At 47.6% G+C, this 20,000-nt stretch overlaps 2 protein-coding genes across 2 annotated transcripts in view; both read right to left on the reverse strand.

Moving 5' to 3' along the window:
• Nucleotides 1-7,143, reverse strand: part of LOC145395871 (uncharacterized) — a 197,275-nt gene extending 190,132 nt beyond the window's left edge. Inside the window, exons 1-2 of the mRNA XM_080269395.1 lie at nt 7,097-7,143; nt 6,644-7,050 (exon numbers count right to left, since the gene is read on the reverse strand). Coding sequence (XP_080125521.1) covers nt 6,644-7,050; nt 7,097-7,143 — 454 coding nt within the window. The remainder of the gene's footprint in view (nt 1-6,643; nt 7,051-7,096) is intronic.
• A 3,555-nt stretch (nt 7,144-10,698) lies between these two features.
• The window catches only part of LOC145395872 (uncharacterized), a 73,254-nt gene continuing 63,952 nt past the window's right edge, over nt 10,699-20,000 (reverse strand). The window contains exons 9-12 of the mRNA XM_080269396.1: nt 13,888-14,278; nt 13,079-13,168; nt 12,579-12,722; nt 10,699-10,799 (exon numbers count right to left, since the gene is read on the reverse strand). Coding sequence (XP_080125522.1) covers nt 10,699-10,799; nt 12,579-12,722; nt 13,079-13,168; nt 13,888-14,278 — 726 coding nt within the window. The remainder of the gene's footprint in view (nt 10,800-12,578; nt 12,723-13,078; nt 13,169-13,887; nt 14,279-20,000) is intronic.

The following is a 20,000-nucleotide window of genomic DNA, read 5'->3' on the forward strand; positions in this document are numbered from 1 at the left end:
TTGGGTAGGGTTGGGTTGGGTAGGGTAGGGTTGGGTAGGGTAGGGTTGGGTAGGGTAGGGTAGGGTAGGGTAGGGTAGGGTTGGGTAGGGTAGGGTAGGGTTGGGTTGGGTAGGGTAGGGTAGGGTAGGGTTGGGTAGGGTAGGGTAGGGTAGGGTTGGGTAGGGTAGGGTTGGGTAGGGTAGGGTAGGGTAGGGTTGGGTAGGGTAGGGTAGGGTAGGGTAGGGTAGGGTTGGGTAGGGTAGGGTAGGGTAGGGTAGGGTAGGGTAGGGTAGGGTTGGGTAGGGTAGGGTAGGGTTGGGTAGGGTAGGGTTGGGTAGGGTAGGGTTGGGTAGGGTAGGGTAGGGTAGGGTAGGGTTGGGTAGGGTAGGGTTGGGTAGGGTAGGGTTGGGTAGGGTTGGGATGGGTAGGGTAGGGTAGGGTTGGGATGGGTAGGGCTGGGTTGGGTTGGGTAGGGTAGGGTAGGGTTGGGTAGGGTAGGGTAGGGTTGGGTAGGGTAGGGTAGGGTTGGGTAGGGTAGGGTAGGGTTGGGTAGGGTAGGGTAGGGTAGGGTTGGGTAGGGTAGGGTAGGGTAGGGTTGGGTAGGGTAGGGTAGGGTAGGGTTGGGTAGGGTAGGGTAGGGTAGGGTAGGGTAGGGTAGGGTTGGGTAGGGTTGGGTAGGGTAGGGTTGGGTTGGGTAGGGTTGGGTTGGGTAGGGTGGGGTTGGGTTGGGTAGGGTTATGTTGGGTAGGGTAGGGTTGGGTTGGGTAGGGTAGGGTTGGGTTGGGTAGGGTAGGGTAGGGTAGGGTTGGGTAGGGTTGGGTAGGGTAGGGTTGGGTAGGGTAGGGTTGGGTAGGGTAGGGTAGGGTAGGGTAGGGTAGGGTAGGGTAGGGTAGGGTAGGGTTGGGTAGGTAGGGTAGGGTAGGGTCCGGTAGGGAGGGTTGGGTAGGGTAGGGTTGGGTAGGGTCGGGTAGGGTAGGGTTGGGTAGGGTAGGGTTGGGTAGGGTAGGGTTGGGTAGGGTAGGGGTTGGGTAGGGTAGGGTAGGCTGGGTAGGGTTGGGTAGGGTAGGGTAGGCAGGGGTTGGGTAGGGTAGGGGTAGGGTAGGGTTGGGTAGGGTAGGGTAGGCTAGGGTAGGGTAGGGTAGGGTAGGGTAGGGTAGGGTAGGGTTGGGTAGGGTAGGGTAGGGTTGGGTAGGGTAGGGTAGGGTAGGGTAGAGTAGGGTTGGGTAGGGTAGGGTAGGGTAGGGTAGGGTAGGGTAGGGTAGGGTAGGGTAGGGTAGGGTAGGGTAGGGTAGGGTTGGGTAGGGTAGGGTAGGGTAGGGTAGGGATGGGTTGGGTAGGGTAGGGTTGGGTAGGGTTGGGTAGGGTAGGGTAGGGTAGGGTTGGGTTGGGAAGGGTTGGGTTGGGTAGGGTAGGGTAGGGTAGGGTTGGGTTGGGTAGGGTTGGGTAGGGTAGGGTAGGGTAGGGTATGATAGGGTAGGGTAGGGTAGGGTAGGGTTGGGTAGGGTAGGTTAGGTTAGGGTTGGGTAGGGTAGGGTAGGGTAGGGTAGGGTAGGGTAGGGCTGGGTAGGGTAGGGTAAGGTAGGGTTGGGGTGGGTTGGGTAGGGTTGGGTTGGGTAGGGTAGGGTTGGGTTGGGTAGGGTAGGGTAGGGATGGGTAGGGTAGGGTTGGTTGGGGTAGGGTAGGGTTGGGTTGGGTAGGGTAGGGTAGGGGTAGGGTTGGGTAGGGTAGGGTAGGGTTGGGTAGGGTAGGGTAGGGTTGGGTTGGGTAGGGTAGGGTTGGGTAGGGTAGGGTAGGGTACGGTAGGGTAGGGTTGGGTAGGGTAGGGTTGGGTAGGGTTGGGTAGGGTAGGGTAGGGTAAGGTTGGGTAGGGAAGGGTAGGGTAGGGTAGGGTTGGGTAGGGTAGGGTAGGGTAGGGTAGTGTAGGGTAGGGTAGGGTAGGGTTGGGTTGGGTAGGGTAGGGTAGGGTTGGGTAGGGTAGGGTAGGGTAGGGTAGGGTTGGGTAGGGTAGGGTAGGGTTGGGTAGGGTAGGGTAGGGTAGGGGTAGGGTAGGGTAGGGTAGGGTAGGGTTGGGTAGGGTAGGGTAGGGTTGGGTAGGGTAGGGTAGGGTAGGGTAGAGTAGGGTAGGGTAGGGTAGGGTAGGGAAGGGTAGGGTAGGGTAGGGTAGGGTAGGGTTAGGTAGGGTAGGGTAGGGTAGGGTTAGGTAGGGTAGGGTAGGGTTGGGTTGGGTAGGGTTGAGTAGGGTTGGGTAGGGTAGGGTAGGGTAGGGTAGGGTAGGGTTGGGTTGGGTAGGGTAGGGTAGGGTAGGGTAGGGTAGGGTAGGGTAGGGTTGGGTAGGGTAGCGTTGGGTTGGGTAGGGTAGGGTAGGGTTGGGTAGGGTAGGGTTGGGTAGGGTAGGGTAGGGTTGGGTAGGGTAGGGTTGGGTAGGGTAGGGTAGGGTAGGGTAGGGTAGGGTTGGGTAGGGTAGGGTTGGGTATGGTAGGGTAGGGTAAGGTTGGGTAGGGTAGGGTAGGGTAGGGTAGGGTAGGGTAGGGTAGGGTTGGGTAGGGTAGGGTAGGGTAGGGTTGGGTAGGGTAGGGTAGGGTTGGGTAGGGTTGGGTTGGGTAGGGTAGGGTAGGGTAGGGTAGGGTTGGGTAGGGTAGGGTAGGGTAGGGTTGGGTAGGGTAGGGTAGGGTTGGGTAGGGTAGGGTAGGGTAGGGTAGGGTAGGGTTGGGTAGGGTAGGGTAGGGTAGGGTAGGGTAGGGTTGGGTAGGGTAGTGTTCTTGCTTTTTCCTGCCAGTTAAATCTCATAAAATGGATACCACAGTCCCCTACTCTCAGTTTATTTGTTGTCTCCTTCCCTTCGATCTCATTCCAGCCTCTCTCTCTCTCTCCTTCCCTTTCCCCTCTCCCTTCATTCTCTCCCTCTCTCTCAACGCACAGAACAAACACACAAACGACCATGTAGGCAGCTTCACACACACACACACACACACATACTTTCTTACATACATATACATATACACATATAAGCTCACACATGTACACATTCTTCCCTCACTTTCTACCACACACACACACACACACACACACACGCCTTCTCTCACATACACACACACGTCTCCTTCCACATACACACACAAACGCCCTCACTCAGGCCACGTACACACACGCACATACGTACACAGAGGCCTCAACACTACCATTCAGCCAAGTTTACGAAAGTGCTGTTAATGTCCTCTCTCTCTCTCTCTCTCTCTCTCTCTCTCTCTCCCATTTTCTTGCCCATTTTTCCTCTTCTCTCTGTTCTTCCCTTATTTTCTTTCTCCATATTTCTCTCTCTCTCTCTCTCTCTCTTTTATCGCCTCTCTCACTCTCGTAAACACTCCTCTCCACTTCCCCTCTCTTTCTTCCTCTTTTCCCTTCTCTTTTTTCTCCTTCTCTTCTTCTCCACCCCTCCTCTCTCTCTCCTCCTCTTCCTCCCCCCCCTCCTCCTTCTCCTCTTCTTTTCCATCCTTCCTCTCTCCCCCTCCTCCTTCTCTTCTTTTCCATCCTTCCTCCCCCCCTCCTCCTTCTCCTCTTCTTTTCCATCCTTCCTCTCTCCGCCTCCTCCACCATCCTCCCCCCCCCCTTCCGTCCCAAGTTCCTTCTTATTTCCTTCCTCCCTTTTTTCTCCCTCCCTCCCCTCCCTCTCTCAATCTTCCTCCTCCCCTCCCCTCCTCCTCTCTCAACTTTCTTCCTTCTTCCCTCCCCTCCCCTCCTCCTCTCTCAACTGTCTTTCCTCTTTCCTCCCCTCCCCTCCTCCTCTCTCTACCTTCTTCCTCCTTCCCTCTCCTCCCCTCCTCCTCTCTCAACTCTCTTCCTTCTTCCCTCCCCTCCCCTCCTCCTCTCTCAACTCTCTTCCTTCTTCCCTCCCCTCCCCTCCTCCTCTCTCAACTCTCTTCCTCCTCCCCTCCTCCTCTCTTCTTCCTTCTTCCCTCCCCTCCCCCTTTCTGACTTCTTCCTTCCTCCGTCCCCTCCTCTCCTCCCCTTTCCCCCTCTCCCCTCTTTTCCTCCTTCCCTCCCCTTCCCCTCTCCAATACTTCTTCCTCCTTCCCTCCCCTCTCCCTCAATCTTCGCCTTCCTTCCCTCCCCTCTCTCCCTCTCCCTCCATTCCTCCCCTCCCCTCCCCTCTCTCCCTCTCCCTCCATTCCTCCCCTCCCCTCCCCTCCCTTATCTACAGTATCACCAAAGTTTACCTACATACTAACTTCCTTACCTACTTACAGACCTACCTACCAACTTCCCTACCTACCTACCTACCTACCTCTCTACACATCAACTTCCCTTCCTACCTACCTTTCTACTAAGTTCACTATACAACTACCTACCTACTTACTTACTTACCAATCTACCTACCTACCTACCAAACTACCTACCGATACCTGCCTACCTACTTACCTACCTAACTACTTTCCTATTTACCTACCTACCTACCTACTTACCAACCTACCTACCTGCCTACCTACTTTCCTATTTACCTACCTACCTACTTACCTACATAACTTCGGGTCAAGGTTGGATTAATTTGAAAGTTAGTGGAGAGAGAGAGAGAGAGAGAGAGAGAGAGAGAGAGAGAGAGAGAGAGAGAGAGAGAGAGAGAGAGAGTGTAAAATCAACATACACACGTTCCATAATCTGTGTGTGTGTGTGTGTGTGTGTGTGTGTGTGTGTGTGTGTGTGTGTGTGTGTGTGTGTGTGTGTGTGTGCGTGTGTGTGTGTGTGAGATGAAAATAAAATAACTCTTATTTACAAAAACAAATGGTGGGAAGTGGAGGCGACCACCATCCACTCACTTGATGTAGTGCTGCCTACTTTTTCCTTCACCTTTGTATTTCCTTTCCTGTGTCTGCCTTCCTCTCATCCTGCTTCTCCCTTTCCTTCCCATCACTCTTTATTACTCCTCTATCCACTTCAGGTGACTCTACACTGAATGACAAGCCTAATGGTTTTCTGTCGCCCAGGAAACCATTTACGACGCTGGGTGGTAACCATATAACCAAATAGCAGGGTGATGTGGAGCCTACTGTGGTGCCCCTTTTATGTCGGTGGAGCAACCATTTACGACGCTGGGTGGTAACCATATAACCAAACGACAGGGTGATGTGGAGCTTACTATGGTGCCCCTGTTATGACGGTGGAGACGCAAATGTGGTGTCCATCCGGGAACAAAATTTCCACACTTTCCCAAGACGCGCTGTTGCAAGGCGCTGTCTGCAACAAGAAAATATCGGTTCCTTTGCATAAGGCGGACCTGCAGGGGTGGTCGATAGCCTGCGATTGACGGGTCTGCTCGGCCTGAGAGTTCGGGGATACGCAACAAAAACAAGTGACAATTCAGAGGAGAAAAAACAGTAAAGGAGAAGGAGGAGGAGGAGGAGGAGGAAGAGGAAGAAGAAGAGGAGGAGGAAGAGGAAGAGGAGGAGGAAGAGGAAGAGGAGGAGGAAGAGGAAGAGGAGGAGGAAGAGGAGGACGAGAAAAATGAATGAAACGAAAATGGAAGAAGTGGAAAGTGATGAAGAGATGATGGTGAAAAAAGGAATATTAAAGAGAGAGAGAGAGAGAGAGAGAGAGAATTAGATGCAGAGTGGATAAAGGGGAGAGAGAGAGGGAGATAGTGAAGATGAATGGAGAGAGAGAGAGAGAGAGAGAGAGAGAGAGAGAGAGAGAGAGAGAGAGAGAGAGAGAGAGAGAGAGAGAGAATTAGATGCAGAGTGGATAAAGGGGAGAGAGAGAGGGAGATAGTGAAGATGAATGGAGGGGGAGAGAGAGAGAGAGAGAGAGAGAGAGAGAGAGAGAGAATCAAGCAGAACTAAGACGAAAATATAAAAAGAAAACGACAAGCAAAATAAAAAGAGTAATTTTTCCTGACACGGCGAAGGTGTAATGAAGTATGAGTGTGTAGTGTGAGTGTGTAAGAAAGTGTGTAGTGTGAGTGTGTAAGAAAGTGTGTAGTGTGAGTGTGTAAGAAAGTGTGTAGTGTGAGTGTGCAAGAAAGTGTGTAGTGTGAGTGTGTAAGAAAGTGTGTAGTGTGAGTGTGCAAGAAAGTGTGTAGTGTGAGTGTGTAAGAAAGTGTGTAGTGTGAGTGTGTAAGAAAGTGTGTAGTGTGAGTGTGTAAGAAAGTGTGTAGTGTGGAATAAAGTGTGTAGAGTGAAAGGGTGTAGTGTGAAAGAGAGTGAGTTGTGTGTGTAGTGTGAGTGTGCAAGAAAGTGTGTAGTGTGAAGTGTGTATTGTGAAGGAAAGTGTGTAGTGTGAGTGTGTGTGCAATAGTGTGTTGTGAGTGTGCTATAATGTGTTAGTGTGAAAGAGTGTTGTGTGAAAGTGTGTGGTGTGAATGAAAGTGTGAGTTGTGTGAAAGTGTGCAATGAAGTGTGTGTAGTGTGGAATACAGTGTGTAGTGTGAAAGTGGCCAATGAAGTGTGTGTAGTGTGAAAGTGTGCAATAAAGTGTGTGGTGGCCGGGTTGATTGGTGCACACAGCTGGGTAATTACCTGTCAATACGCACACACACACACACACACACACACACACACACACACACACACACACCACCACCACCACTACCACCGCCACGACCACTACCATCACACACACACACACACACACACACACCACCACACCACCACCACCACACGCTCATCACCTCACTGACGTCAGACTGCTGCTTGCTGACGTCACGGTGCTGCTTGCTGACGTCACAGTGCTGCTTGCTGACGTCACAGTGCTGCTTGCTGACGTCACGGTGCTGCTTGCTGACGTCACAGTGCTGCTTGCTGACGTCACAGTGCTGCTTGCTGACGTCACAGTGCTGCTTGCTGACGTCACAGTGCTGCTTGCTGACGTCACAGTGCTGCTTGCTGACGTCACTGTGCTGCTTGCTGACGTCACAGTGCTGCTTGCTGACGTCACAGTGCTGCTTGCTGACGTCACAGTGCTGCTTGCTGACGTCACTGTGCTGCTTGCTGACGTCACAGTGCTGCTTGCTGACGTCACAGTGCTGCTTGCTGACGTCACTGTGCTGCTTGCTGACGTCACTGCTGCTGACTTCAATAGCGCTGACATCCAAAAAGAAATATAATCGTCCGAGGCAGCAGCACTAACAAATATATAAGTGGTGGATGCGGGAGCTTCAGGGCCCTGCGGTTCATGCTCTTGGTGTGGTGTGGGAAGGTGATTTTGTGGTGTGGTGTGGTGTGGTGTGGTGTGATGTGATGTGTTGGTGTAATGTGGTGTGGTGTGGTGTGGTGTGGTGTGGTGTAGTGTGGTGTGGTGTGGCACCGCAAAAATCTACGGGAGAAAGACACCTCGTATCCGAAAATCATGAGTGAGAATCAGACGGACCGGGCCGCTTCTAAAAATACTAAAAAATAATAATAATAATAATAATAATAATAATAATAATAAATAAATAAATAAATCACTATAATGCAGGGGTTAAGTACAGATAATAAAAAAATCCAAAAAAAAAATGCTGATGACGTCATGGTTCTGGTGACGTCACAGTTATTGATGACGTCATAGGTCTCGTGACGTCACTAACAGCAGCACCAATGAAGGGAGAGACGGTTGGAGGGGAGAAAGGAAACAGGGAGGGAGGAAGGGTGGGAGGGGGAGGAAAATACGGCGGGGAAAATGGAGAGAAAGAGGGTGGGAGGGAGGGAGGGAAGGACGGGAGGGAGGGAGCGAAACGGGGAAGGAAGGAAGGAAGGTAGGAGGGAAGAAGGGGATGGAGGAAGAGGGAGGAGGGAAGGAAGGAAGGAAGGAGGGGAGGGAGGGAAAGAGGAAGGAAGGAGGGGAGGGAGGGGAAGAGGAAGGAAGGAGGGGAGGGAGGAACGAAGGAGGGAGGGAGGGAAAGAAGGAAGGAAGGGAGGGAAAGAAGGAAGGAAGGAAGGGAGGGAGAGGGAAGGAAGGAATGAAGAGAGGAAAGACGGAAGGGAGGGATAGAAAGAGGAAGGAAGGACGGGAGGGAGGGAGGGAAAGAGGCAGAGAGAGGAAGGAAAGAAGGAAGGACGGGAGGGAGGGAGGGAAAGAGGGAAGGAGAGAGAGGAAGGAAAGAAGGGAGAAAGGAAGGACTAAAGAGGACTGGGTGAGAGAGAGGAAAATAGAGCAAGGGAGAAGAGGAGGAAAGGAGGGAGGGAGGGAGGGAGGAAGGAAGGAAGGGAGGAGGGAAGGAAGGAAGGAAGGGAGGGAGGAGGGAAGGAAGGAAGGAAGGGAGGAGGGAAGGAAGGAAGGAAGGAAGGGAGGAGGGAAGGAAGGAAGGGAGGGAGGAAGGAAGGAAAGAAGGAAGGGAGGAAGGAAGGGAGGGAGGGAGGGAGGAAGGAAGGAAGGAAGGAAGGGAGGGAGGAGGGAAGGAAGGAAGGAAGGAAGGAAGGGAGGAGGGAAGGAAGGAAGGGAGGGAGGAAGGAAGGAAAGAAGGAAGGGAGGAAGGAAGGAAGGAAGGGAGGAGGGAAGGAAGGAAGGAAGGAAGGAGAGATGGGGAACTAGCAAGAGGGAGGAAGGGAGACGGAATGAGAAAGAAAAAAAGGGAGAGAAGAGTGAGGGAGGAGGGAGAGGTAGGGGAGGAAGAGAGGACAAGGGGAGTAAGGGGAGGGAGGGAGATATAGAGGAAGGAGGGAGGAAGGGAGGGAAGGCTGCTAGAGTGATGGGAAGGCTAGAGGGAGGAAGGGAGGGAGAGAGGACAAGGGGAGTAAGGGGAGGGAGGGAGATATAGAGGAAGGAGGGAGGGAGGGAGGGAAGGCTGGCTGCGAGAGGGAGGGGAGGGACGTAGGGAGAGGGAGGGGAGGAAGGGAGGGGGAGGGAGAGAGAGAGGGGAGGAGCCGGGTGAAAAATTGCCAGTTTGTTATCGAGAGAGAGAGAGAGAGAGAGAGAGAGAGAGAGAGAGAGAGAGAGGTGAAAATGGAGAGGAGGAAGAAATTGGAAGAAAACTAGAGAGGAGGAGGAGAATATACACAAAGGAAGACAGACAGACAGACAGACAGACATCTCACACACACACACACACACACACACACACACACGAGAGAGAGAGAGAGAGAGAGAGAGAGAGAGAGAGAGAGAGAGAGAGAGAGAGAGAGGAGGAAAAATGGGAGATGGAGAGAAAAAACGGGAGGGAGGAGGGGGGAGGGGAGAAAAGTGGGATCTGTCCTCTCAATTTTTCAGCAATTTCTCTCTCTCTCTCTCTCTCTCCCATCTCCTCTTCCATCTCTCCCCCATACCAGCGGACATGCAACACCCGTCTATCCACACACTCCATTTTCTCTCCCGTTTTCTAAGAGATAAATATTACTCCTCTTCCTCTCTGGACACAAATGGTCAACTCTGGAACTGTCTGCTTCAATCTACCTTTCCCTCTGCTTACGACCTCTAGACTTTTAAATGTATTGTTTTTCCATCTTAATAATGATGATGATGATGATGATGATGATGATGATGATGATAATAATAATAATAATAATAATAATAATTGTGGTATTGGTGGTGGTGGTGGTGGTAGTAGTAGTAGTAGTAACAGCAGCAGCAGTAGTAGTAGTAGTAGTAAAAGTTGTAATAGCAGTAGTAGTAGTAGCAGTAGTAGTAGTAGTAGTAGCAGTAGTAATAGCAGTAGTAGTAGTAGTAGTAGTAGTAGCAGCAGCAGTAGTAGTAGTAATAGCAGTAGTCATCATCATCATCATTTCTTTATTTCGTAATACAGTATACAGTACATATACAGATTACATAATATTACATAACCCAGAAATTCCAGAGGCCTGTGTACAGTAGAGAACATACTTAACAATAACATATCCTTCCGAAAGATGGAATTTGGTAATCACTGAAATAGTTATATAGTGTACACAATATACTCACATATATACGTATAAATACCTATACATATACAGTACACTCACATGCACACTCTGTACATAAAAATAACAAATCACTGCTGCTCTCTTAGGGCAATAAAAACTATAATTAATGATATAAAAAGATTACAAATTAAGCTTTAAAACACAGGAAGGAATACAAATCAGTAACCCATAATGCTAAGACAAAAAATATAAAGATAAAAAAAATCATTATAAATATCTGCCAATTATAAAAACAGAAAATCTACAGAACTAAATAAAGAATTATATAAACATGTACTAAGAAATATGAAAAAAAAAGTTAAAATCCAATAGAATAATAATGAAAGGCCACATATGACTGTACATAAGAGTTACCAAAACTAAAAAATCTAAATTATAAGCAATACTAAAAGTGAAACTAAAAGAAATTATATAAAACAACTATACATATACAGTATACACACACACACACACACATATGCATACATATACACACACATTCATATACACATACATGTACACACACACACACACACATATAAAATATGGGATAAAAGTCATGCTAGAATTAAGCTAACAGCCATAAAACATACAAGGCTTGCGTCTGTCCTCGTGCCTTTGTATCCAGTCAATCGAGATGTCAGAATATCCAGCTCTTCATGAAAAATATTAACATTATATACATCTCTGAAGTATTTGAAAAGGTATTGCATAAAAAATCCCTCCTTGATAAGTGGGCTATTAATGCTAAAGATAGGGTTTAGCAACCTGAACACTCTCTTACAGTACCTGGCTTGGACTAGTGCAGTGTGATGCCTGAGCAGCAGTTGATTACACCCAGCTGCCGTGATGTGACTGCTGGCAGTCATCGGTACTTCACATATACGCTTTAATGCTTTGCTGCCAAAGCATCTCAAAATCTTTAAAATTTTTTGAGTTAAAAGAAGAATCATGGTTCCATAATGGAAGTCCGTAGTCTGGTAAACAATAAGATTTAAAAAGAAATAAAAATGTGTCCCTGTCAACGGCTTTAAAATCCCTAAAAATACTATTAAATGCATAAAAATTATTAAGTCTAAAAATAATATCGTCATTGTCTTTAAAATTAAAACAGACATTATGCCCAAGATAATTAAAAACCTTTACTACCTGCAGTGTATCACCTTGCTCAGCTCAATGCTCTCTGTTGTCTCATCCACTTTGTACTAAAAATAACACACTTAGATTTTGTCCTGAATAACCGTAAGCAAGTGTTCATCTATACAGGCACAAAGTTTACTATATAAAGTGTCCATTTCTGCAGGTGTCTCTGCCAGTAGTACTAAGTCATCTGCATAAGCTAATATATTGCATCTGAGTTCTCCATAGCAGCATCCAACATCAGTGTCTGTTATCTCATTAATAATGCTGTCTATATAAAAATTAAATAAGAAAGGTGACAAAACTCCTCCTTGTCTCACACCTTTCTCTATAAAACAGTAATTCCTAAAAGAATCTTGCCATCTAATATTAGCTTGCTGGTTTCTTAGGTAATACAGAATCGTTAGTACTATGTCAACTGGCAGAGAACATCTTAGCAACTTCTTACCTAAAATAAAGTGGCATGCCCTATCAGAAGCTTTACTTAAATCAATGAATGTGGCTAGGCCTGATCTCTTGCACCTAGAGTATTGCTTCATAACTTCTTTTCAAATAAAGCAAGCATCAGTGGTTGATGAGCCAGATTTTAAACCAAACTGCCTACAATTTAAAATGAGCTTCTCAGATATCAGAAATAAATAATTCAAAAATCTTTAAAAAGGCATGATGACTGCATTACTGATCGATAGCTAGATAAATCTGTTACATTCTTTTTAGTACCTTTTAATACAGGGGTGATGGTACCCTTCAGTAAATTCCCAGGGAGGTAATAATGAACAAAGCACGTGTTATAAAAACGGTCAAGATAACAAAAAATACTTTGAGACTTTCCTTAAAAATAGTGAATTAACCTGGTCATGACCTTGTCCAGAGTTGAGGCGGCATATTAGCTTTCTTAAAGTTATGCTGGAGATCGTCAAACACATCTTTCTATCGTGAGGCCAGGTTTTTCTTATGACAAATGACCACCTCCACATCCGGAACACGAGGAGGATGATTACGTAAGAATTTCTCATAAAATGCTTGATTTATTTCCACATCACCATTGTGACCATCGATAACATTTGAGAGTTTGTTAATACATTTCTTTTTCTTAACTTCACTCCAAAAGTGAATTTTATTTTTGTTATAGAATCTGTCCACAATAGACCGGCAGATTTCACTGTGTTCATTCTTTTTACATTCATTGAGGACTCGCTTAAACTCTTTTCTGGAACTTAGCATCTCTTCATGTAGAGTTGTACCTCTTAATCTGCCATGCCTTACCCAGTCAAGATATTTTATTCTGGCAACACTGTGTTTGTCCTTGACACAACGATTCCACCCTGGGATTACATTAAATTTGTTTTTCTTAATACATCGTCTCATATATTTTTGGCTAGAGATCTGGATGCTATTCGTGATGATTTCATACAGTTCATCAATCAATTTAAGATGCCCTGGGTCACGGCAACCTGTTCTACAGCAGTCATGTATGGGTAGAGAGTAATAATCATGTAGATAGGCATCAACTGACTGACTAATGTCACAAATTTCGTGAGATTTAAGTGTATCCCATTTAATAGATAACTGTGTTTTATTACTGGAGTATATGTGAGAATGAATTGCCGACAAACCTCCGGTCAAACTAACTGTGGCTTCCAGTGGTAAATGATCAGAGCCAATAATGCTTTGCCGTATGCCCATATTCTCTATCTTTATACAGTTATGCTCATTGCCCAAAACATGATCTAGCCATTTAGACACAGAGTTGCCGTAGCCTATGAACGTGTAAGAATTACTGTCAAGGTTGTCTACATCAAAGCATCGTAAGGAATTTCTGTTCATAAAATCAGAAAGATTTCTCCAAGCTCTTCCATAAAAAGGGTCATAATATTAAAATCACCAATTAAAAACACACAGTCATAATTCAAAGCATCAGGAAATGATCCAGCCTGGAGAGTGATTCAAGAGAAGTTATTTAAAGTTGTAACTTCCCATACATCACTCTTCAAGTAAACATTAATAAAAACAATAGTAAAACCAAAAATATTAACACTAAAAACCATAAAATTCTTCTCTAATATTATTTCATTAATTTTTAAATGTACATCTTTTTTCCATAGGATGGCCATACCTCCTTCTGGCCTGCCCCCCGTGCTGGTTAAGGTCTTATCGGAGAATGTGGCACCCACACCAACACAGTCATAGTCTTCATCAACAAAATCTAAAATACCAAGTTTATCGTTAGTTATAAAAGTTTCTTGTAAAAATATAAAATCATAACCTGATGATGTTAACTTTCTAACTGGATCAATATTTTTCCTCAGAGAACAGCAGTTATACGTACAAAATTTTATAAAACCAGAAGCCATAATAAAATGGAAAAAGAAAGTCTAAAAAGGGAATAAAATAAAAAATTTTCTTAATTGTATTTACCGATAATAAAAAGAAAGATATTTATAAAAAAAAAAAAAAAAAAAAACAGCTAAGAACTATATTTACTGTACCTGTCTCTTGGATCTGTCAAAAAACTTATCTACAATAATGTCCTCAGGCCAAAGTTCTGGGTTAAACAGTCTCTCCCTCTCAGAAAGTTTTAGTGTCACCTTAAAAGCTTGATGCTCACCAGTTCTAATCACTAATTTAGACACCGATACAACTTGCACCCCAAAAACATCAAAAATAAAATTCTTCAAATCATCACAGGACACGTTATTATCTACTCTTCCTATAAAAATATCAATTAATCTTGTGGCTGCTTTAACTGCAGAGCTACCAGTCCTAAACACGCCTGTCACTCTCGTAGTTACCTTATGACTGTCCTTTCTTACTCTCCTCCGATTGACAAGTGTCCACCCTTCATTCTCCGAGGTGAGTGTCAGGAGGGGCCCTGGAGTTCCTACTGGCAGCGGGACGAGGCAAAGCCATCCTTAGGGATAGCACCTGTATCCTTAGCTGTCAATCCATGCGGTGGTGTGCTGCGTCCCTCTATAACCTTGCCCACACCCACTGGCTCATTCCCACCACTTTTAGCCGCACCCTCAACTCGCCCCTCCTCACTGAATGCAGTAGCAGCCGCAGACACAGCAACACCGTCATCGCCACCACCAGCCATCTCACCACCACGACCACGTCCTGAAGATACCTGTTGGCCGAACATTCTCTCACGTCGTTCATCTCCATTCCTCATCATTCTTGACTCAGCATCCCTGCACCCTTCTTCTCCGTCCGTGTGCTTCATTCGCACGACCACTCTCACTGACACCTGGAGTTGACGCCACTTTTGATGCATAACTTCTTTTGGCATACTGGTATTTCCTCTCGTGGCATCTAGCTGCGGGAAGTTGGTGCAACTGGTTGAACAGTTGGGCAAACGTGAAGGGAAGTCAGGTCTTCAACAGTATTAACTCCTCACCTGTTGTGACGTCTCGAACTGCTTCATCCAAACCCAAAACAGCACTCATAAATTTTGTTTTTAAGTCAATAACATCAGCTTTCAGTTGGCGTAGAGTATCAGCAGTATTTATCACCTCTGTTTTCATATCAAGTATCTTTGGAAGCATTTCTTTAATACTGGTTGTATCTTCAGTAAGACCAACTAGAAGAGGACCAAGCTTTTCCAGTCCGATAGGCGTAATCCTTTTGTGCGAGTCCGTCACAAAGTTTACAGGCTTCTTAGCTTGCTTCACTCGCTCATACAGCTCAATGAGATCTTTCACTTCTTTTCGCTTTTTGTCAGGGTCTCGTCTCCAGCTCACATCTTCACCCAAAATTCCACATAATAATTCCTTCCCCTTCTTAACTTCTTCATAACAATAGAAGGAGTTAATAATGTCAAAAAGGGTCTCATAAGGATAGTCATTCCTTCCTGAACTAAGGAAACACAATAGGCTGTTCACAACATAGTCATTTACCGCCATAATTTGTGCTTACTGGCAACTCTTGGACAGAGTTAATCATCACAATTATATGGACTGTTATCACATCAGCGACAATAATGTCCCCATCCATCAAGATACAGTAAGCTATACACATCAACACAACACTCGGTCTTTTTAATATCATGCAGTCAATAATAAAACACTGATCAACTGGAGAAAAGCAAATTTCTGGTGAAATTGCCCACCATTTTCTGTCACAGGGTCCCTGGCTTAGACCCGATCAAGAACACAGTCATAAAATGCATAATCACAGAGTTATCACTTACGTCTCTTTATCAGCATGTTCCCGAACACTTCACAGTTAAGGAGTGATAGTCCATAAAATCGCAGATCACTTATATCTGGCAAAAAATTGAAGGAAAACAGGAGCTCTTTCTAAGCTGTGGCAAGGAGGTGGCCCCCTGGCGGTCGTAGTAGTAGTAGTAGTAGTAGTAGTAGCAGTAGTAGAAGTAGTAGCAGCAGCAGTAGTAGTAGTAGTAGTAGTAGTAATAGCAGTAGTAGTAGCAGTAATAGTAGTAGTAGTAGTAGTAGTAGTAGTAGTGGCAGAAATAAAGCAGCAGCAGCAGTAGTAGCAGTAGTAGCAACAATAATAACACAATAAATTCTAATTCTGGATTTTTAAAATATCTTTCATCTTTCCCTATTTCCCTCTCTTTCTCCCCACCCTCACACCCTCCTCTCCCCAACTTCTTCCCCAGCCACCTTCCTTCTCTCCACCTCCCCTCTTCTCTCCTCCATTCCCCTCTTCCCTCCCCATCTCCCCCTCTCTTTCCTCCCCTCGCCTAATCTTCTTCCTCTCACCGTTCTTCCCATATATCCTCCCTTTTCTTCTCTCCCCTCTCCTCATCCCATTCTCTCTCTCTCTCTCTCTCTCACTTCTCTCTCCTTACCTCATCCTACTTCTCCCCTCTCCTCATAGCTTCTCTTCTCTCCCCCCTTCTCACCCCATCCTCTTTCTTTCTCCCCTCTCTCTTCCCCCATCCCTTTTCTCCCCTCTCCCCATATATCCTCCCTTCTCTTCTCCCCTCTTCTCACCCCATCCTCTTTCTTTCTCCCCTCTCTCTCTCTCTTCCCCCATCCCCTTTCTTCCCTCTCCCCATATATCCTTCCTTCTCTTCTCCCCTCTTCTCACCCCATCCTCTTTCTCTCTCCCCTCCTCCTCCCCTCGTCTCCCCTCTTCCTAATTTTCCCATCAATCTGACTCCCCTCCTTTGTTCGCCTCTCTCCCCTCCTTCACCCCGCTCTCTCTCTCTCCCTGTGTGTGTGTGTGTGTGTGTGTGTGTGTGTGTGTGTGTGTGTGTGTGTGTGTGTGTGTGTGTATGTGTGTGTGTGTGTGTGTGTGTGTGTGTGTGTGTGTGTGTGTTTTATTCAATCCATCTATTTATCAGTCTATCTACATCTCTCTCTCTCTCTCTCTCTCTCTCTCAAATCTTCCTTGCATGTCTACATTTGCCATCCTTACCATTATTTTCTCTCTCTTTCTCTCTCTCTCTCTCTCTCTCTCTTTCCCATTAAAAGTGATCATTGGTCTATTATCACATCTCTTCCTTCCTCCTCCTCCTCCTCTTCTTCTTCCTCCTCCTCATCATCATTTCACCCTCCCCTTCTTCCTCTTCCTTCCTCCTCCTCCTTCTTCTTCTCTTCTACCTCCTTCTTCTTCCCCTCTTCCTCCTCCTTCCTCTCCTCCTCCTCCTCCTTTTTCTTCTTCCTTCCTTCCCTTTCTCCCTCTTCCCTTCCTTCTCTCCCTTTCTTGCTCCTCCTCCTTTTTCTTCTTCCTTCCTTCTCTCCCTTCTTCTCCCTTTCCTCCTCCTCTCTTCTTCTCTCCTTTCTTCCTCTTTTTTACTGTTCTTTTCCTTCGACTCCTCTTCCTCTTCTCTCTTTTATTCCTCTTTTTATATCAACTCTCTTCTTCTCCTCCTCCTCCTCCTTCTTCTCTCCTCTTCTTACTCCTCTTCCTCCTCCTCCCCCTCTTCTCCTCCTCCTCCTCCTCCTTCTTCCTCTCCAACTATTCCTTCTTCTCTTCTTACTCCTCTTCCTTTCCCTTCTCTCCTCCCTCTCCCTCCTCTCTGATTGCCTCTCTTCTATCAATTTCCCTCCATCATCCTCTTCTAATTCCATCTTCTCTCTCTCTCTCTCTCTCTCTCCCTCCCCCCCTCTCTCTCTCTCAATAACCCACTCACCCCCAATCAATAACTCCCACTCCTCCTCCCCACTCCCTCTCACTCCCACTCAATTTACGTTCTCTCTCTCTCTCTCTCTAATATTTCCTCTCACACCTCTTCTTCCCTTCCCCTCCTCTCTCTCTCTCTCTAATATTTCCTCTCACACCTCTTCTTGCCTTCCCCTCCTCTCTCTCTCTCTAATATTTCCTCTCACACCTCTTCTTGCCTTCCCCTCCTCCCTCTCTCTCTCTCTTTAATATTTCCTCTCACACCTCTTCTTCCCTCCTCTCTCTCTCTCTTTAATATTTCCTCTCACACCTCTTCTTCCCTCCCCCCTCCTCTCTCTCTCTCTCTCTCTCTCTCCAATATTTCCTCTCACACCTCCTCTCTCTCTCTCTCCATTTACTCTCTCCTCCTCTTTCCTTCCATACTCTCCTCCTCCCTCTCCTGTCCTTCCTCCTCCTCCTTACTTCCTCTCATTTCCTTCCTTACTCTCCTCCTCAACTTCCTTCATTACTCTCCTCCTCTTCTTCTTCCTCCTCCTCCTCCTCCTCTAACCTTCTATCTTGTTCCTCCCACTCCTTCCTTCTTCCTCTCCTCCTCCTCTTCCTCCCACTCCTTCCTTCTTCCCCTCCTCCTCCTCTTCTTCCTCCCACTCCTTCCTTCTTCCCCTCCTCCTCCTCTTCTTCCTCCCACTCCTTCCTTCTTCCCCTCCTCCTCCTCTTCTTCCTCCCACTCCTTCCTTCTTCCCCTCCTCCTCCTCCTCTTCCCCCCACTCCTTCCTTCTTCCCCTCCTCCTCCTCCTCTCACAGTCCCTCCCCTCTTCCTCCCTCCTCTCCCTCCCCATTCATCTCTCTTACAGTCTGGCTCCCCCTCCTCTCCCCTCCCCTCTCTCCATGACCACCTCTCCTCCCCTTCATTCTCCCCTCCTTGGCTCCTCTCCCATCCATTTCCCTTCATTTTGTCTCCCCTCTCCTCTTCTCCCCTTCCTTCTCCTCTCCTTTGCTCCCCTCCTCTCCTCTCCCTTATCGTTTCCTCCTCTCCCTTCTTTTCCCTTCTCCCCTCCTCTCCTCCCTTCGCCTCCCCTCCCCTCCCTCCCCTCGGCCACTCCTGTATATCATGGTGTTACAGCCGACCTCCCTGGCATACTGAGTGGGGAGAGGGGAGGGGAGGGGAGGGGAGGGAATGGAAGTTGGTATATGTAGAAGCAACTGGAGAAGGAAGGGAGAAAGGAGGGAGAGGGGGAAGGGAGACGTAGAAGGAAGTGGGGAGGGGAGAGGAGGGGAGGGGAGAGGAGGGGAGGGGAGAGGAGGGGATGGAAGAAGGTATATGTAGAAGGAACTGGAGAGGGAAGTGAGAGTGGAGGGGGAGGGGAGATGTAGAAGGAAGTGGGGAGGGGAGGGGAGGGGAGGGGATGGAAGTTGGTATATGTAGAAGGAAGTGGGGAGGGGAGGGGAGGGTGGGAAGTAGAAAAAGGACAGGGAAGTGTGGGGAGGAGAGAGGAAATGATGGGGAGAGGAGGGGAGGGGAGGGGGAGGAAGGAAAGATGGCAGATGTGGAAGGGGGAGAAAGGGAGGGGAGGGGAGGGGAGGAAAAGGATAGACGCAGAAGGAAGTGGGGACGGGAGAAGGGGAAAGAGGGGAGAGTGAGGTGGGGAGGAGAGAAGATGTAGGGGGAAACGGAGAGGGAAGAGGGGGAAGGGAGGGGAGGGGATTGGGGGGAGGAGAGAGACGGAGACACAAGGGGAGAGGGGAGAGGAGGAAATGGAGAAGAGAGGAAGAGTGTAGATAAAAAAAAGGGGATGAAGGGAGTGGGAGAAGAGAGGAGGAGAGAAAGGGGATGGAAAGAAGGGGAGAAGAAAAAGTGGGGGAGATGGGGAGGAAATAGGGGAATAGGGAAGGGAGTATGAATGGGGAGGAAGGGCATAAGGCAGTACTAAATGCGAGGGGAGAAGATGAGGGGGAGGAGGGGAGGGGAGGGGGTGGGGAAGAGGGAGAAGGAACGGGTAGTGAGAGTGGGGAGTGAAGGGAGGAAGAGATAGATAGACAGATAGATAGTGCGACGGATGAATAGATAGATTTATAGAGAGAGAGAGAGAGAGAGAGAGAGAGAGAGAGAGAGAGAGAGAGAGAGAGAGAGAGAGAGAGAAACAATATGAGGAGAAAGTCAAATGCAATAATGAAAGTTAGGAGTGTGTGAGAGCTTTCTGAGAGAGAGAGAGAGAGAGAGAGAGAGAGAGTGAGAGAGATTCCTAGCTCTCACATGGTTGATCTCCCTCTCTCTTATCTTTACTTTTTCTTCCTTTTCCTCCCTTCTTCCCTCCCTCCTTCCTTCTTCCCTTTCCTCTCAATTACATATTTTATTTTCCCCTCTTCTATCACTTCTTCCTTCCTCATTTCCCTTCTCCCTCCTTCTATCTTTCCTTCGCTCCTTCCTTCCATCCATCCTCCCTCCCTCCCTCCTTTCCTTCCCTCCTTCCTTTCCTTTCTCCCTCCTTCTATCCATCCTACCTCCTTTCTTTATTTCCTTTCTCCTTCCATCCATCCATCCCTCTTCCCCTCTTTCCCTCCTTCCTCCCTCCATCCATCCATCCCCGTTCCCACCTTCCTTCCTTCCATCCATCCTCCCTCCTTTCCTTCCTTTCTCCCTCCTTCCATCCTCCCTCCCTGTTTTCCTTCCTTCCCTCCTTCCATCCATCCTCCCTCCCTCCTTTCCTTCCTTCCTTCCTTCCCTCCATCCATCCTCCCTACCACCCTCCTACCTTCCTTCCATCCATCCATCCTCCCTCCTTTCCTTCCTTCCATCGATCCATCCTCCCTCCCTCCTTTCTTTTCTTCCATCCATCCATCCTCCCTCCCTCCTTTCCTCTTTCCATCCATCCTCCTTCCCCCCTTTCCTTCCTTCCTTCCATCCATCCATCCCCCCTCCTTTCCTTCCTTCCTTCCCTCTTTCC

This window comes from Coenobita brevimanus, chromosome 33, assembly GCF_032717465.1.
Source record: "Coenobita brevimanus isolate Jiangsu-jjx chromosome 33, ASM3271746v2, whole genome shotgun sequence".
NCBI lineage: Eukaryota > Metazoa > Arthropoda > Malacostraca > Decapoda > Coenobitidae > Coenobita > Coenobita brevimanus.